The sequence below is a fragment of the Cucurbita moschata genome, unplaced genomic scaffold, assembly GCF_002738365.1.
Source record: "Cucurbita moschata cultivar Rifu unplaced genomic scaffold, Cmos_1.0 Cmo_Scf00007, whole genome shotgun sequence".
NCBI lineage: Eukaryota > Viridiplantae > Streptophyta > Magnoliopsida > Cucurbitales > Cucurbitaceae > Cucurbita > Cucurbita moschata.
This window is the reverse complement of record NW_019268523.1, coordinates 838,066-853,947: the sequence shown is the minus strand read 5'-3', so window position 1 is coordinate 853,947 and position 15,882 is coordinate 838,066. Positions and strand designations below refer to the sequence as shown.

The window sequence follows — 15,882 nt, the reverse complement described above, 5'->3', positions numbered from 1 at the left end:
TGCGAACAAAAAAAAAAACTTCATATTATTTGAAACATTTTTAGAAAATAAGAAATTAACATCAGAATGGTTACTAAACATTTTTGTTGCAATATAATATCATAATTATAATCAATATTATGAAAATGCTAAATATAAATATTAAAAAGAAAAAAGAAAAAAAAAAAAAAAGAGCACTAAACCCTAAAAATAAGATTTGAAGAACCGGGTAGGGCCATTTTTGTAGTTATGTCGTGGAGGCCGAACCGAACCGACTCTGCGTCACTGTGACGATCGCTTAAATGATAGATCGGTCGAAAACGAGTCGATTTCCCAAAACGACGTATCGAACAGTGAATGGAAGTTTAATTCATTGGGTTTCCTGCGTCTCTTGTAACCCTGCAGTGTAGGCTTAATGTATTTTATCTGTAATTTTACAGGAATATCCTCTCTCAACCGGAAGAATTGGGCATGTTCATCATGGTCGCGCGCCAATAATCAAACTCTTATCTTCCAGGTCCAGTTTTTCCTTTCCGACACTTTGTTCTAAAATTTTCTTGGTTTTATAGTTGTAGGACTTCATTTTCTGGTGATATCTTCTTCAATTGTATGGTTGTTTCCCAGGTTCAGGTTTTGTTTTATCTTCTTTTCTGACATCTTAGTCTAAATTTGTAGTATTTCTTGTTCTGGTGAAGTTCCGGTGAAGTTCTCTTGAATTCTATGATTTGAGTTTGGTGGCTGTTTATGGTGCAGATGCAACGCTTCTTTCTCTATATGTCTGCATATTTTTGTTATGTACTTATGAATATACGTTTGCATATTTGATTTCAGTTTTCCAACTATATAGGATTTTGTATGTGTAACTTATTGGTTCCAAAATTACATATTGAAACCTTTAGTCCTCTCTATTTTTGTTAAAATAGTTATAGAATGGGTAGAAGGAAGCAAAAGCAACCTCATCGCTCTGGTGGAATAAGATTTGAAGATCCCGTGAGTCCCAAGACACAGGTTGATATTAATGGGATTGTGGAAACTGTAGAATCATCAGACATCAAACTTGATGAGGTTAATGAGCCATTGTTTGTGGAAGTTGATCGAACTGGATGGCATTCCAATGAGCACCATGATATTTCTGAAGTTGTTCTAATGGATATAAGGTTAGAACACCCTTTTGTTGGTATACAATCGGAAGAAATTTTTTGTGAGAGCTCGAGATACTCTTTAAGGTTTCGTTTGTGCAATGACAATGGATTTCTCCTTGATCGTATTAAGTTTGGTCATTGGCCGGTTTTATCTTCAAATGATATATCGTTGGAACTAATTGAGAGACGCGTAGAGGAAGATATGAACGGTTGCTCGGTGGTGTTATCAGGTAGTTTTGATGGACCTGATGAGGCCATATCTGGCCTTGTTCATCTTGCACATTTGAAGTTTGTGACATTGAGGCCAGTTATGGGTGTCTCCTTTTCCCAAAATATGGGATCTCTCCGGTTGAGGGTGGAAATATTGTCGAGTGCTTTTGATGCCTGTGGGTCAATATTAGATAGTGGTCGGCAGCTGTGGAAAAAGAGTATGATGAATACCATTGCTTGGTTGCGTCCTGAAGTAGTATCATCAGAGGTCAAGTATGGAGTTGTTGGATCAACTAATATGGACGCTCATTTGCATCGCGAGACAGGGGATGATGCATCCAGCTCCAGGAAACATGTAAATTTTGATTCTGTTGCCTTTTATGATGCCATTAAGCCATCAAAGTGAGTATAATTAGTGCTCATGTACTTGTGTGTTCTGTTTCTACTTTATAGAACGTTTACATTGTTCCCCCCAGTTTGGCACTACTGATGACATAAGTTCATTGTAGAGATGATCCCATGCTTGATGAAGACATACCCAATTTGCTTCCAAAACTAAGACCTTATCAGCGTCGTGCAGCCTACTGGATGGTACAACGGGAGAAAGGATTTTCGAGAAATTTTGGTGTGGGAGAAAACGTGCAGCTTATTTCTCCCCTGTGTATGCCCCTGGAATGTCTTGATACTCGTTCGAGAATGTTCTACAATCCTTTCAGGTATCAACTTCTTTACTTTTGAGCATGGCTTTGTGAAGTGAATAAAGTTGAAAAATATGTGCTTGTCTATGTAGTTAGGAACACCTACTTCTCCTCTTGTATTCTTACTCAAGTTTATCTCCAGTGGAGATCTTACTTGGAACGCAGAGCAAATTTTACCGCATGTTTACGGGGGCATTCTAGCTGGTAAATGCCACTAATTAGAAATCATTACATTTTCCAAAACTAGGCATTTCAGCACTTAACACTGATGCAATTAGCTATTCTTATGGTCTTTATTTTGTCTGAATGATTCGATGTTCGCAGATGAAATGGGTCTAGGAAAAACTATTGAACTACTGGCTTGCATACTTTCTCATCGGATGTCGGTGTTTGAAAGTGGAAAAGGCCTTGATGATGAATTGCAACCTCTTGTTGGAGATCAGAGAACCAAATTTAAAAGATTAAAGAGGGAGCGTGTTGAGTGCGTGTGTGGAGCTGTTAGTGAAAATCACAGATACGAAGGGTTGTGGGTTCAATGTGATATCTGTGACGCATGGCAACATGCTGACTGCGTTGGTTATTCACCTAAAGGAAGAATTCTCGAACCCGTTGACACTAAGGATGGGAACTGTAGAAAGGACAAGAGAAATAAAAGGAATACAGTAAATGTAACTGTTAGAGATGAGGAACATGTCTGTATGCCATGCTTAGAGCTGATGCAGGCTACTGATTCCCCAATGACTACAGGTGCAACACTAATTGTCTGTCCAGCTCCCATATTATTCCAGTGGCATGCCGAGATTTTACGGTATACTCTTCGATCGGATGTCTTTGTAAAAATATTATCCATTTTGACACTAGTTCACTTGAAAGTTTTTCATTTCCACTGGTAGTGCAAGCTGACTTTCCATTGTTATTTATCATCCCAGTCATACTCATCCAGGTTCAATAAAACTACTTGTATACGAGGGAGTGAGAGATACTTCTCTTTCAAACACTTCGCCTGTGCAGATCAACGATATCATCAATTCTGATATAGTCTTAACATCATATGATGTGCTCAAAGAGGACCTATCCCATGATTATGATAGGCATGAAGGCGATCGACGCTTCATGAGATTCCAGAAGAGGTCTGTTCTTGTCTTGCTGAGGAATGTTCCTTATATTTATGTAATTGCTTCTTTCTTACTTCATAATTAGTCCGTGCAGGATTTTTGGTCAAGGTGTACCATATTCTTTAACCAATTGCTTCTAGAGATGCTATCTTTTTATATCCTCGACATATGAGTCGTTATGCCCTCAATATCTGTGTTTAACTGCATGCTAACAATTTGACTGTGTGTATTGGTATGCCTGTGTTTCTACTTTCAAGTTATCTCGAGTTTTTAACCTGATCGTTTCCTATTCGAAATAGCATTTTTTTTAATTCTTTTGGCAACCCGTTTTCGTACCTCTTAAATATGACCACGATGCAACCTTTATTATGCTATTCGATTTATTTTCATTCATGGAGATTAGGGGAAATTTCTTAAGGAAATATTGACGTGTTCTCTTTAATGCAGCTCTCATTTGAAATTGCGAAATTTGACTATGCATGTGGACTGTTTATTTTAGGTACCCTGTTGTCCCGACTCCTCTCACCAGGATCTTTTGGTGGAGGATTTGTTTGGATGAGGGACAAATGGTCGAGAGCAATGCTACTGCTGCTACAGAAATGGCTTCACGGCTTTATGCTAGTCACCGCTGGTGCATTACGGGGACTCCCATACAAAGGAAACTTGAAGATTTATATGGACTACTGCGATTTGTGAAAGCAAGTCCATTTAATGTTCACAGATGGTGGGTTGAAGTTATAAGAGATCCTTATGAGGTACGTGGCATTCATTGATTTGTTCAATCGTATTAGGGAGAAAGAGTAAAGAAAGAGAGACAAAACGCCACACAAAACCTTTGTTATCACAACTCATTCTTAGTTTTTTTGTACGTTCTCATTTATTACTTCTTCTTTAGGTACTCTTTTGGGATTGCTTAGCTATTTTTTACGCACGTTATTGTTCATTTTTGACATATCGGGTTTCTTTATCTTTCACTGACGACTTTTGCAGAGAAGGGATCCTGGCGCTATGGAATTCACACACAAATTCTTTAAGCAAATAATGTGGCGTTCTTTAAAAGTACACGTTACAGATGAATTGCAGCTACCTCCTCAGGAGGAGCAAGTCACTTGGCTGACGTTTTCACCAATTGAAGAGAACTTCTACCAGAGGCAGCATGAAACTTGTGTGAGTTATGCCCGTGAAGTTATTCAAGGTTTGAAAGATGATTTTGTCAAAAGGAAAGTCCCAGGTTGTTAGTGGTTGATTATGACTTCATTCAAGAATCATATTTCTTTGTTCATCACTATGATCCACATCATAAGGGAAAAGGTGGTTATTATGACTTAACATTATTGTACTGCTAACTTTTTTCAGGATTTGTCTCTTCTGATGTTCCATCTGATATTCTTATCACCCATGCCGATGCTGGAAAGCTGCTGAACACACTTTTGAAACTTCGCCAAGCTTGCTGTCACCCACAAGTAGGAAGTTCGGGACTTCGCTCATTGCAACAATCCCCAATGACAATGGAGGAAATTTTGATGGTATTCCTCAAGTAAAGATACGAGTTTTCACGAAATCTAGTGTAAAACTTTACTCTTAAGTGGTTTCATTTCTCAGGTCCTTGTTAGTAAGACCAAGATAGAAGGAGAGGAAGCTCTGAGGAGGACAGTTGTTGCTTTAAATGCACTTGCTGGAATAGCTATAATCGAGAAGAAATTTTCTGAAGCCCTCTCACTATATAAAGAAGCTCTGGAATTGGCAGAGGAAAACAATGAAGATTTTCGCGTAGATCCTTTGTTGAGCATTCACATCCATCACAATCTTGCTGAGATACTACCATTAGCCATGGACCAGATACAATCTCCTTTGAAAGATCAATTTTATCCAAGAACGTGTGAAGTGAAGGCCTCCAAGATGGATGATTCTGAAAAGTCCGATAATCATATCATAAAGAAACAAAAAGTCAACGGAACCCTGTATGCTCCTTGTAGTGATACCGAGAAGATCATCGACAGTCCTCTTGAGCTGACAGGACTAGATGAGAACGCCAAAAAGGAGGAGAATTACGAGCCTCATCGGTCAAGTAGTTACTTCAATGATAATTATTTAAGAAAAGCATGCGAGGCTATGAGGCAGAAATATCTAGCTGTCTTTTCCTCGAAGCTATGTATTGCCCAGCAAGAGTTCACAAAGTCCTACGTACAGGTATGTTTCTATGTCCTGCTAACTTACTTTAGGCTGTCACAATGTGTATCATCATTCATGATATAGTTTTGTGTAATATCTTTTTACAGTAAAAATTGATGGTATGCTACCATTATGGTCTACTATTGAGTTGCTTATTGATCCTTTTATTCTTTGAACACTAAAGATGTAGTTTATTTCTTTCCAATGGATAGAATTGATGTATGTTTTATTAGCAGCTACCTTAGTTTGTCCAGCCATTTAGTGATGATATATCTCTAATTTCCATGCCTTATTTTTTCAATACAAAATGAAGGTCTGCAATGAACTCAAGAGCAGGGAAAATCTTAACGAAGTTTGGTGGTTACAAGCAGTTCACCATGCTGAACAGAACAAGGACTTCTCGCACGAGTTGATAAGAAAGATTGAAGAGGCTGTATCTGGAAACCTTAATAATTCGAAATCTAGAGTGGGATCCCGGTAAATGATTACAAACTCTATGCGTTCTGTCATGAATACAAATTATTTTTTATGGTATGTATATTGCATGAATACTAATGGATTTTTTAGCTTGATAACAGTTTCCGCAGCATTGATGCTTTGAAGTATCATGTTCAGACTGGTTTGGACCTTTTGGAAGCTTCGAGAAAATTGGTGATCGGTCGACTTTTAGAAATTGATCAGACCATGGAAAGTCCAAAAGATGAAGATATTGAACGTGTTCGATACTGTCAAAATTGTCAGGCTGACAGTAATGGACCACCTTGTGTTCTTTGTGAACTAGACGAACTATTTCAGGTTCTTCTTCCTGATTAGACCAATTTCCTTGATGCTTGCTCTTTGACTTGCATTATGAATATAAGCTCTCTTATCTTTGTAGGAATATGAGGCAAGACTTTTCCGGCTCAATACAGTACAGGGAGGAATGGTTACTTCTGTTGAAGAGGCAGTTGAAGCTCAGAAGAAGAAGTCTGCACTTAATCGTTTTTATTGGAGTCTATTGCAACAAAATAAAAACTTAAGTTCATCTAGAGATGGATATGAAGAATCTAACAAAAGAGATGCTGGAGAAAGAGTTGTGGTTTGTTTTTCTTCTTTCCTTACTTTTGTCTTAGAAGTGCCTCAGATTGGTCACATCTGCCTTATGATATGATAATTTAAAGTATCTCGTGATGGAAATTGTGAGCGGTTTGATTTCTTGGCATTTTTTCTTTTTAATATGGCTTATTATATGCAAGAAACCTTATTCAGACTTTGTTGTTCTGATTTTTAGGTGTCTAAGCATCCTTCTGAATTGGAGGTTGTTCTTGGTGTTATCAAGAACTTCTGTAAGACACAGCTTGGAAAAGAAAGTATAGCAGCAGCCAACAAACAGCTACACCTTCTGGAGGTATTATTTGGGTATATATTTTGTGAGAAAAATGCCCTTTTAATGTCCTATGTCGATTCTTATATGCTCAATATAGGCGTAAATCGTTTCAAAATTTAAGGATAATTCATGTTCTTGGATTTTTCGTGCATTGATATGAAAACCTACTGGATTTTTAACCTTGGCTTGATTGCTCAATTTGTCTAGTACATGCGAAAGGAGTATGGACATGCAAGGTCCTTAGCCATTGCTCAAGCTCAAGTTTTGAATGCTCATGACGAAATTAAGATGGCAACCACGAGATTATGCTTAAGGGGCAATGATGATGACGACTCAGCTTATGCTATTAGTGAGCATGAGCTTCCTGCAGCTAGTGTCCAATATTCTAGCAATAAGTTCGTGTCCTTGGCTACGTTATCGCGTGTCAAAGGGAAACTTCGTTATTTGAAGGTTAAAACGTTTACCGACTTGTTTACTGCATTGAAAGTTTCATATTTAGAATCGTTATGAGTACACCGTGCTTAGGCCTCTGATCCAGTCTTTTTTTTTTCTTGTTTTATCACCTTTCCATTCGTATTCTAGATCGTTGTTACTCATAATTTCTATTGTTTCCAGGGTTTGGTGCAATCTAAGCAAAACATACCATTAGGTAGTTCTAGCAATCCAGCATCAACTCAAGTACCGGATATCACATCTACATCAGTGGAACAAAAAAGTGAGAACACATTGAAAGCTGATGAAGAATCATGCCCTGTTTGCCAAGAAACACTAAGCAATCAAAAGATGGTTTTTCAATGTGGACACATGACATGCTGTAAATGTTAGTATTGATTTTTACATCAGTGCTTGTCTTTTGAGTATCCAGCACTAAATAAAGCACCATGCATACCTAAAAGCCCCCTTTTCTGAATGCTTAGTACATTATATATTGTAACTTGTATTGGCATTTGTTTCCCACAGGTTTGTTTGCAATGACTGAAAAGAAATTGCGTGATAGTACAATTCAAACCAAATGGGTGATGTGCCCAACCTGTCGCCAACACACAGATTTCGGGAATATCGCTTACGCGGATGATAGTAAAAATGAAACACTCGATCCTTCAACTTTGCACAAAACTTCCAGGGAGGATGAAAGGTCCATTAGAGTTCAGGGTTCCTATGGAACAAAGGTTTGCAGTCCTACCTAACGCTTCTTGATTCAATTTACTTTCATTCACAGTTTAATTGTGTGAGATCCTACATCGGTTGGGAAGGAAAACGAAGCATTGTTTATAAGGGTGTGAAAATCTCTCCCTAACATACGCGTTTTAAAACCTTGAGGGAAAACTGAAAAGGGAAAGTCCAAAGAGGACAATATCTACTTGCGGTGGGCTTGGGCCGTTACTAATGGTATCAGAGCCAGACACAGGGCGATGTGCCAGCAAGGAGGCTGAGCCGCGAAGGGGGTGGACACAAGGCGGTGTGCCATTAAGGACGCTGAGCCCCGAAGAGGGGTGGGATTGGGTGTCCCACATCGATTGGAGAAGGGAACGAGTGTTAGTGAGGACGTTGGGCCCCTAATGGGGTGAATTGTGAGATTCTATATCGGTTGGGGAGGAGAACGAAGCATTCTTTATAAGAGTGTGGAAACTTCTCCCTATCAGACGCGTTTTAAAAACCTTAAGAGGAAGCCCGAAGGAAAAAACCTAAAGATAACAATATCTGCTAACGGTGGGCTTGGCTGTAAAAATTGCGTCCTTGTTTTGTTTATTGTCTTGCTTGCATGTTTCCCTTTAGATGTTCCCATCCTTATTCGGTTGGATTTGTTTATTGCGTTAACTCGTTCACAGATGGCTCCATTTTTATGCTGTCACTTCTCGAGTTAAGGTCCTTCAAACAAAAAAATATATATAGAGAGAGAGAGAGAGAAAAAAAACTTCATCATATTAGTCTTTGTATTATTTGTCCAATTGTTTTTCTGTCATAAATAATACTTGCTATCTACAACCTTCTGTAGATTGAAGCAGTTGTAAGGCGAATTTTGTGGATCAAGTATACAGATTCCGAGGCAAAAGTCTTAGTTTTCTCTAGTTGGAACGATGTTCTTGATGTTTTACAATATGCCTTTGCTGCCAACAACATTACCTTTGTCAGGATGAAAGGAGGCAGGTGAGATGATATCAGATGCAGTACGAAAATTTGAATAGATCAAGTTCAATTGTGTACCGTACCTTTTCTTTCCAAATCTCCACTCCCTTTGCATCATCAGCAGTGGGTTTTTTTCTGGGGGGCGGGGTGGGTTGTGGAGCTCCGTAGCAGGTTAGTTTACTGTCAAAGCGGGCTAGTCCCCAAAAATGCTTGTTCCTCTGATGTTGGGACTGATAATTCACCTTGTGACTCATTTCTCGGTCGAGCGTTCTTCAGATGTCGATCATTCTATTACAGGCCGCTCTGTCATTGTGTGATTTTTTGTAACTACTTTACGTTCTTCAACGTTATGCTGTAATATTGATGATTGGATTTTGCAAATGCAGGAAATCTCATACAGCCATTAGTGAATTTAGAGGACAGAAGATCAATGCAAAAGAAAATCACAAGAAACAGCCATTGGCAGAGGTTCCAGAAATAAGATCTGCTCAGGTTCTATTGCTTTTGATTCAGCATGGAGCTAATGGCCTGAACCTTCTAGAAGCTCAACACGTTATCCTTGTGGAGCCACTGCTCAATCCGGCTGCAGAAGCGCAAGCAATTAGCAGGGTACACCGAATTGGACAGCAAAATAAGACGTTTGTTCACCGCTTCATAGTATGTACAGCTCCCTCTTTTTACAGTCCAATAGAGTTTTCACCAAAGCACACAGTTCAAATGGCAGACATATAATTAAGTTTTGGGTTCTCTTTTTGGGGTCATTATAGGTTAAAGACACAGTGGAAGAGAGCATACACAGGCTTAACCGAAGCAGAGAGAGTTCTTCCTTCATCACTGGAAATACAAAGAACCAAGATCAGCCCGTTTTTACGCTTAAAGAAGTCGAGTCTCTGTTTGCATCCAGACCATCACCATTGAGGGAAAGTGATGAGAAGGAAAGTGAAACGCTAAGGCATTTGGCTCCTTCCATGGCTGCTACTATTGCAGCTGAGAGGAGACTCAAAGAGCATACAACGTAGGATGTTTTATTCATGGATTCTAAATTATGTTCCTTCTTTCCCTCTCATCAAACATGGGAAGTCGCTAGAATGCCTTTCATTTGTAAACTATTAGGATCGTGTACATAATGGAAAACAGTTCAATGAAGACTAGAAACCGACTGATTCTCAGTAAATTAGCAATACCAAAGGAAATAACAAATAAAACAAGTTAATACAATGGATTTCTCAGTAAATTAGCACTTGGAAATCCTACAGTAGAGAACCCTCTACGTAAATGTAACGACGTGGAGCAGGATTACAGACTGTAGCAACCAGTGTCGAGGCAAAACAACTCTAGCTGCTCGGTAAATTGTTCCAAACAATAACATTTTCGTCGGCTGAAGAGACTCAACAGAACTTCCAATGGTTATTGCAGTTTACACAAGTTACAAAGGTGGTCATAGGTTCATCAGCACTCCGCGTCTGCAATTGGTAGTAGGTTGTTTTTCGCTGACCGCATCGACCACACTTGAATTGATCGGTAGTAGCTTTTGGAGCTCCTGCACGCTCACAATCGAATAAGGCTTTCTGTTCAATCTCTTCATTTTCACGTTTTCTCTGGTCGCTTGCCATATCAGCTGTGCTCATATTGATCAGCCTTTCTGGCTTTATAAGTCCAAGAAGAACTTTTCTTCGAAAGTCTGGGTTCTTCGGATCCTTGAGGTTAAACATTATAGATCTGTACTTGGTCTTCTGTGAGCCAGTAGAACCTCCCCAATTTTCAAACATCACGGATTCTACCGAAACAGCAACCCGAATCGGATCACTTGCATTTACTTCATCCATAACATCTTCATCAGCCTCACTAGGAACTTTGGAGAAAGCCTCAAAGAGAAGTTCTCTTATTTTGTCTCGAGCAGCATCTTTTGATTTAATCATGGAAGTAAGCTTTGGAGGTGCATCAGGGCCACTTGATGGTTTCTTTTCTATTGAGATTCTCTTCTCTTCTTTAACTATCCTTTCAACCTTGACCACTGAATCAGTTTTCTCAACCTTAACAGGGTTTTTCCCCGAGATGTCGCTTTCCGATCTGGAAAATTTTGCAGAGCTTGTGACACCATTTCTATCAAATTGCTCGACCTGGGAAACTCTCTCAACCTTCATGGAAGATGATTTTCTAAACTTCTCCACCTTAACGGACTCCGCACTGGGAGAACCAATTTTAGGCGACTCTTCACAGTCGATGTTCCCATTTTTCTTATTCTTGTTAGTATCCTTGATTACTATTTCCTTCCATATCTCAATCAGATCAGAAGCATAGTTCTGTATTTTCTTCTTGGGGTGCTTAGTGAGGTGCCGAAGGCGCTTCCCGACCTAAAGAAGACAAGATACAGGAGCTATCAACGCTGGCAAAGTGACCTCAATTTCACAGGAAAATGTCATAGCAAGACATAAATTATCTCCCCAAAACTTAAAAGGGTCACAACTTATAGATGGCTTCGTTATATGGATGTGAACTCAAAAAACACAGATGAAATAGAGTGAACTTGCCTCGTCATGAAACCAATTCGTAAACGAGCAAACAATGAATTTAGGCTTAATTTATGATAGAAACCATGTATGATTTATGAACAAGTCGGCTGTTTACATCTTCACTATCCATCTACCATCAACAAAAGAAACGAATTTGGAGTCAAATGAGAAGAAAACCTGAGTGGAAACAAGGATTTGATAAGTAACAGGAAATTTCTTGAGCTGACGTAGGGCATCTAGGCAACGACTTTCTTCGGCTCCCCCATCATTCGATGGTGCTGCAGCGGCGTCTGCAGCCTTCTTCGCCGCTTCAAATAACTCCACCAGCTCATTCTCCATCGACTCACTGCCAACTTGGGATTTTTTATATTATCTATCCAACACATTCGAAGAAAAGAATAATCAGGTCCCAACAACAACAAGAAAACGGAAAGGTACAAACATACGCATACAAAATCGGGTATTGCAACCAAACTCGCATTTGACCTCGTTTGTCAATGAACAAGCAAAAGAATAGCACGAATTAAAAGACATTCAACTGCCGATGGCAAATAATCGATATCGAATGAGTATCATCACTTACAGAGAACTGAATCGCCAGCAGAAAACCGCTCGCAATCCCACAGTAAATCAAAGAAAACCAAAACAGAAAAGGGGAAACTCAACCACAATCGGCTACAGGAAAAACCCCCTTTTCAGCAGAGAGACGGCGGAGGCAGCAGAGATAAAAATTAACCCTCGAGGAAGAAGTAGATGAGCTAGATCCGACGGACAGAGCCGAAAAACGTGGCGTACAGGATAATGGTAAGATCTACCCATTTATCCATAGACTGCGAGAGAAGAGGATGGGGTTTTTGGCAACGACGTCGTTTTCCGGATCATCTCTCGCCAATTCAAGGCAGTTTTATCGCATCAAGATCATCGAACTTATTACATTTTTAACCTTTACAAATATGCCCTTTTTCTTTTATATATGCTTAAAGAATTATGTGGACAAATGTATTAAAGAATTCAGCATCGATAAATTTAAAAGTATAAAAAAATTTAAACCTTATAATATATACGTTCATATAAATCTAGTTTAGCTTAGCCAATCATATTATGACAATACTCTAACAAATAATTAAACTTAACCACTACTTGATTCACCTATTCTATATGTTTAAACAAATTTGAATTTATTTCTGTTTTTCAAAAAATAAATTCATCTCTCAAAAACTAGTCTCTACTCAGCCAAAATAGAATTTAAATTCTTGATTGTTCAACGAAATTCTTTTCCTAAAAAAATGTGGAAATTTTATTAAATTTTTAAAATTGTTTTTATAAAGTAGACAGAAGCTGTGGTCTCTGAGGCATGGGAAAAGGAAAAGGTCCTAGAAAATAGAAGTAAATAGGGATAAGAAAAAACATCAACCACACTTGAAAACGATAAAATTCCAACTCAGTTTAATGAAAAACAAAGTCTATTACAAAACATGTTATTCCAATGAACTCTGCAGTTTACCCATTTGCGGCAATCAACTGATACTTATTAACAAAAAGCTGGGTCGAGTCAAATAACAATTTATGCCTCTTGTGGCTTGTCGAAGAACGTTTTCTTGATCCAGTCGAATGGCTGCACAGGGTTTTTTCAAAAGAGAAAAGGGAATGGTTAGATTCGAAACATATTAATGGTACTAAGAAAGAGGAATGATTGTATACACTTAATTCTCTACAGATAGATATATAATGGTACTGAAATCTCCAGCATAACACAAAAAAGAAAAAACCCTTTTTATCAACAAAGAAAATAGCACGGTACAGAATCAGTTGAAACCAACTGTTTGAACGAGAATGAATATTTCAAAACTCAAAACAATTTAGTTTGGTTGCAGCCTCTTGAGACAATTAGGAACAATGTACAGAATTATGTCTTTTTCTAGCACACAGCATAGCATTTCCAATTGAGATTGACATTAATTGTTAAAACTTAAATCCAATTGTATGGGCCCTATCAGCTTTGGCATGAGCCCTCCAATTTTGGGGATTCCTAGAGGAAAGTAGAAAGTGGATAAAACATATGATTGGTTGATAGAAGGAAGATCAAATTTGAGTTTGATAATAGCAGAAATGCAGTGTGGTCTTCACCCTACGGAGAGGCTTATAAAGCCTCCTATGCTAGAAAGAAACATTGTAACATTGTGAGAGAAGGTGATTCGATAAAAAAATGAAATAGAAAGAACATGTTTTGAGCATGCCAATACTTAGATACAAAATGAGTGCCAGATCCAAGGAGTGATTGATAGTCTTGATGGCAGTCAGGATTGGGATTTTGAACGGCAGAATCACTGGAAATTTGCACCAGTTACTGGAAAGTTCACTACTGGATTAAACCAAAGGTAGAAGCCAATTACAGTGATGAAACTATGGGACGAGGGAAGGACTGTAGAAACAGCAGGTAGAGGATCAAGACTATTCCACAGGTAGGATCGCCAGCCTCCGTGAGTAGCTACAAGCTCCATAACATTGAAGTTAATTGAACTTGGAACTGGATTCGGAAGTATACCACACTTTCGATGTGGAACCAGAGAGTGTGATCATGGGGATGGCAAGACGTCAAGCCACAGATAATGACCTACTACAAATTTTTAGAAACACGAGAGATTCAAGGCCTAATATGGTGTTTTATATAGAGAGATACGACGTTACTTGAACAAGATCTATATTGAGACATTCAATGTAAAGCAACTACATCCAAATGTTGTCATTCTATGAAAGGGCATGTCTTTGGCGGCATGGTTACTTCATTCTGATCCCATCGGAGAATGTTTTGAACTTCGAAGAGAAAATAAATCTCCTAATCTTTGTTTTCAATTTGCTTCATACTAGAGAGAAAAATAAGAAATGATTACCGAACACATAGATATACACACAAATATGCTTTTCGAAAACACGGTGTGAAGAAACCCTGAGAGGCTTGATAATTCAAAAAGAGTTCCGACAGGGCCAGTATAATCTTGTGCTCGATCAATGACGAAAGAGAAGAAAATAGTAAAAGAAAACAAATATAAATAAATAAATAGCTCTCTCAGATCCTCACGATACGTATTGCCCATAGACACCATAGATCATAGGAACACATTTCTTCCAGATCTCAACTGCGAATGGCCAGCTGAAAATGATATCTAATCCCGTAACCAAAATTAACGCTGGTGGCAAAATAAGTCAAAGATGAATTGTGAACATAGAAATCACAAACACGCTACGGTAAATCGTCCAAGACTAGAAATAGAAATCGTTAACGGAATCAAGAATCAACTTTCAAGAAGATCGATGCATCCTTTATTCTAACATAGAGAGTCAAAAAATTCACTACATAAATCTCCGAAAACCAGAAATAATAGTACAGATCAATGAATTTAGGGAAGGAGAAAACCTGAACGACCCACAGAGCAGTTGTTGCAGCGGCGACACCCCAGCCGGCGGCGGCTTGGATGTCCGTGGATTGGAAACGGCGTCCCGGGCTCAAGAACTTGAACAAAGTCGATTCACCTGCCATTTTTTCTCTCTGAATTCCTCTTCCAATTCTAATGGTAAACCTAATACAAAAACCATCAAGTTTTTATAAGAAGAATTCGGTTCTAGCCACCATATCAATCGGGAATCAATTTTCGACCGTCTGATTCTTCTGATGAGGTGGACGTCACCTTTTCCAAATCAGAATGCTCCACGTGTCATCGTGATTGATTGACAATATTCTTCTCCAATCTATTCTTTTTTCCTACATTGTAAGAGGGCAAAATAGTCATTTAACTTTTCAATATATACGAACAGATCTACGATGAAACATGGGATAATTAAGGTCGCTTGAATATATGGGCCTATAGCGGATCGCAACCCGAGCCCCAAATCCTAATCTCGGCCCATTTATCGTGCTTGAATATATGGGCCTATAGTGGATCGCAACCCGAGCCCCAGATCCTAATCTCGGCCCATTTATCTTGAGCGGCCCAACTATTTGAACCTCCAGCTCGACATGGAAATACTACTTTTTGTAGCCATTTTCTTGGAACAGTTAAAGGTATACAAATATGACAACCAGAAAAACAAAAAAAAAAAAAAAAAAAAAAAAAACCAATAATTTAATAAAAACATGTATTTTTAAATATTTTAGAACTTTGTACACATGCAACAATATGGTATTGACCTAATCGTTAACGAGTTAAAAGACAAAAAAAATTGGATGCATGTGTTGGAACCCCATCTTACGTAGGAACATAAAAATTCTATATGAACTTTTATATTTAAAATACGTGAAGTTGACTATTATCAATATAGTTCTGTCGATAAAAATATAATTTATATTTTAAAATGAATGAATTTATTTTGTGCATAAATACAAGAAATAAATTAATAATTCAATTATATACATGCCTAATAAATATTTGTTCGTGATAATAATATTTTTATTAACAGGATTATATATTTTTGGATATTTTTATTAACAAAAAATGTAATATATTTTATTATATTAAATTTAGATAGCAGTGGGATATTATTGCTGGCACGTTTTTTAACACT

General features: G+C 38.2%; 2 protein-coding genes across 11 annotated transcripts; one reads left to right on the top strand and one right to left on the bottom strand.

Moving 5' to 3' along the window:
- Window positions 1-293: 293 nt before the first annotated feature.
- Window positions 294-9,978, top strand: LOC111444885 (E3 ubiquitin-protein ligase SHPRH). Of its 10 annotated transcripts, none has more exons than XM_023082994.1 (20): window positions 345-496; window positions 903-1,686; window positions 1,902-2,047; window positions 2,172-2,233; window positions 2,354-2,837; window positions 2,959-3,159; window positions 3,644-3,899; window positions 4,135-4,375; window positions 4,501-4,670; window positions 4,747-5,334; window positions 5,630-5,793; window positions 5,895-6,111; window positions 6,194-6,394; window positions 6,587-6,703; window positions 6,890-7,132; window positions 7,298-7,502; window positions 7,643-7,851; window positions 8,679-8,830; window positions 9,196-9,466; window positions 9,577-9,978. In XM_023082994.1, exons 2-20 carry the CDS (start codon window positions 910-912, stop codon window positions 9,826-9,828), a joined length of 4,956 nt encoding a protein of 1,651 aa, XP_022938762.1. In that variant the 5' UTR covers window positions 345-496; window positions 903-909; the 3' UTR covers window positions 9,829-9,978. The 10 variants fall into 10 exon arrangements, with proteins under 10 accessions (XP_022938766.1, XP_022938762.1, XP_022938761.1 ...); XM_023082993.1 differs by having other exon boundaries at window positions 903-1,733; window positions 1,841-2,047; XM_023082996.1 differs by lacking the exon at window positions 2,172-2,233 and having other exon boundaries at window positions 1,912-2,047.
- LOC111444888 (transcription elongation factor TFIIS-like) lies at window positions 9,954-12,353 on the bottom strand. Its single transcript, XM_023083004.1, has 3 exons — window positions 11,906-12,353; window positions 11,500-11,695; window positions 9,954-11,163 (listed from the first exon to the last, which is right to left on the bottom strand). The coding sequence occupies exons 2-3, from the start codon at window positions 11,659-11,661 to the stop codon at window positions 10,198-10,200; spliced, it is 1,128 nt and encodes a 375-aa protein (XP_022938772.1). The 5' UTR covers window positions 11,662-11,695; window positions 11,906-12,353; the 3' UTR covers window positions 9,954-10,197.
- Between the last annotated feature and the right edge of the window lie 3,529 nt (window positions 12,354-15,882).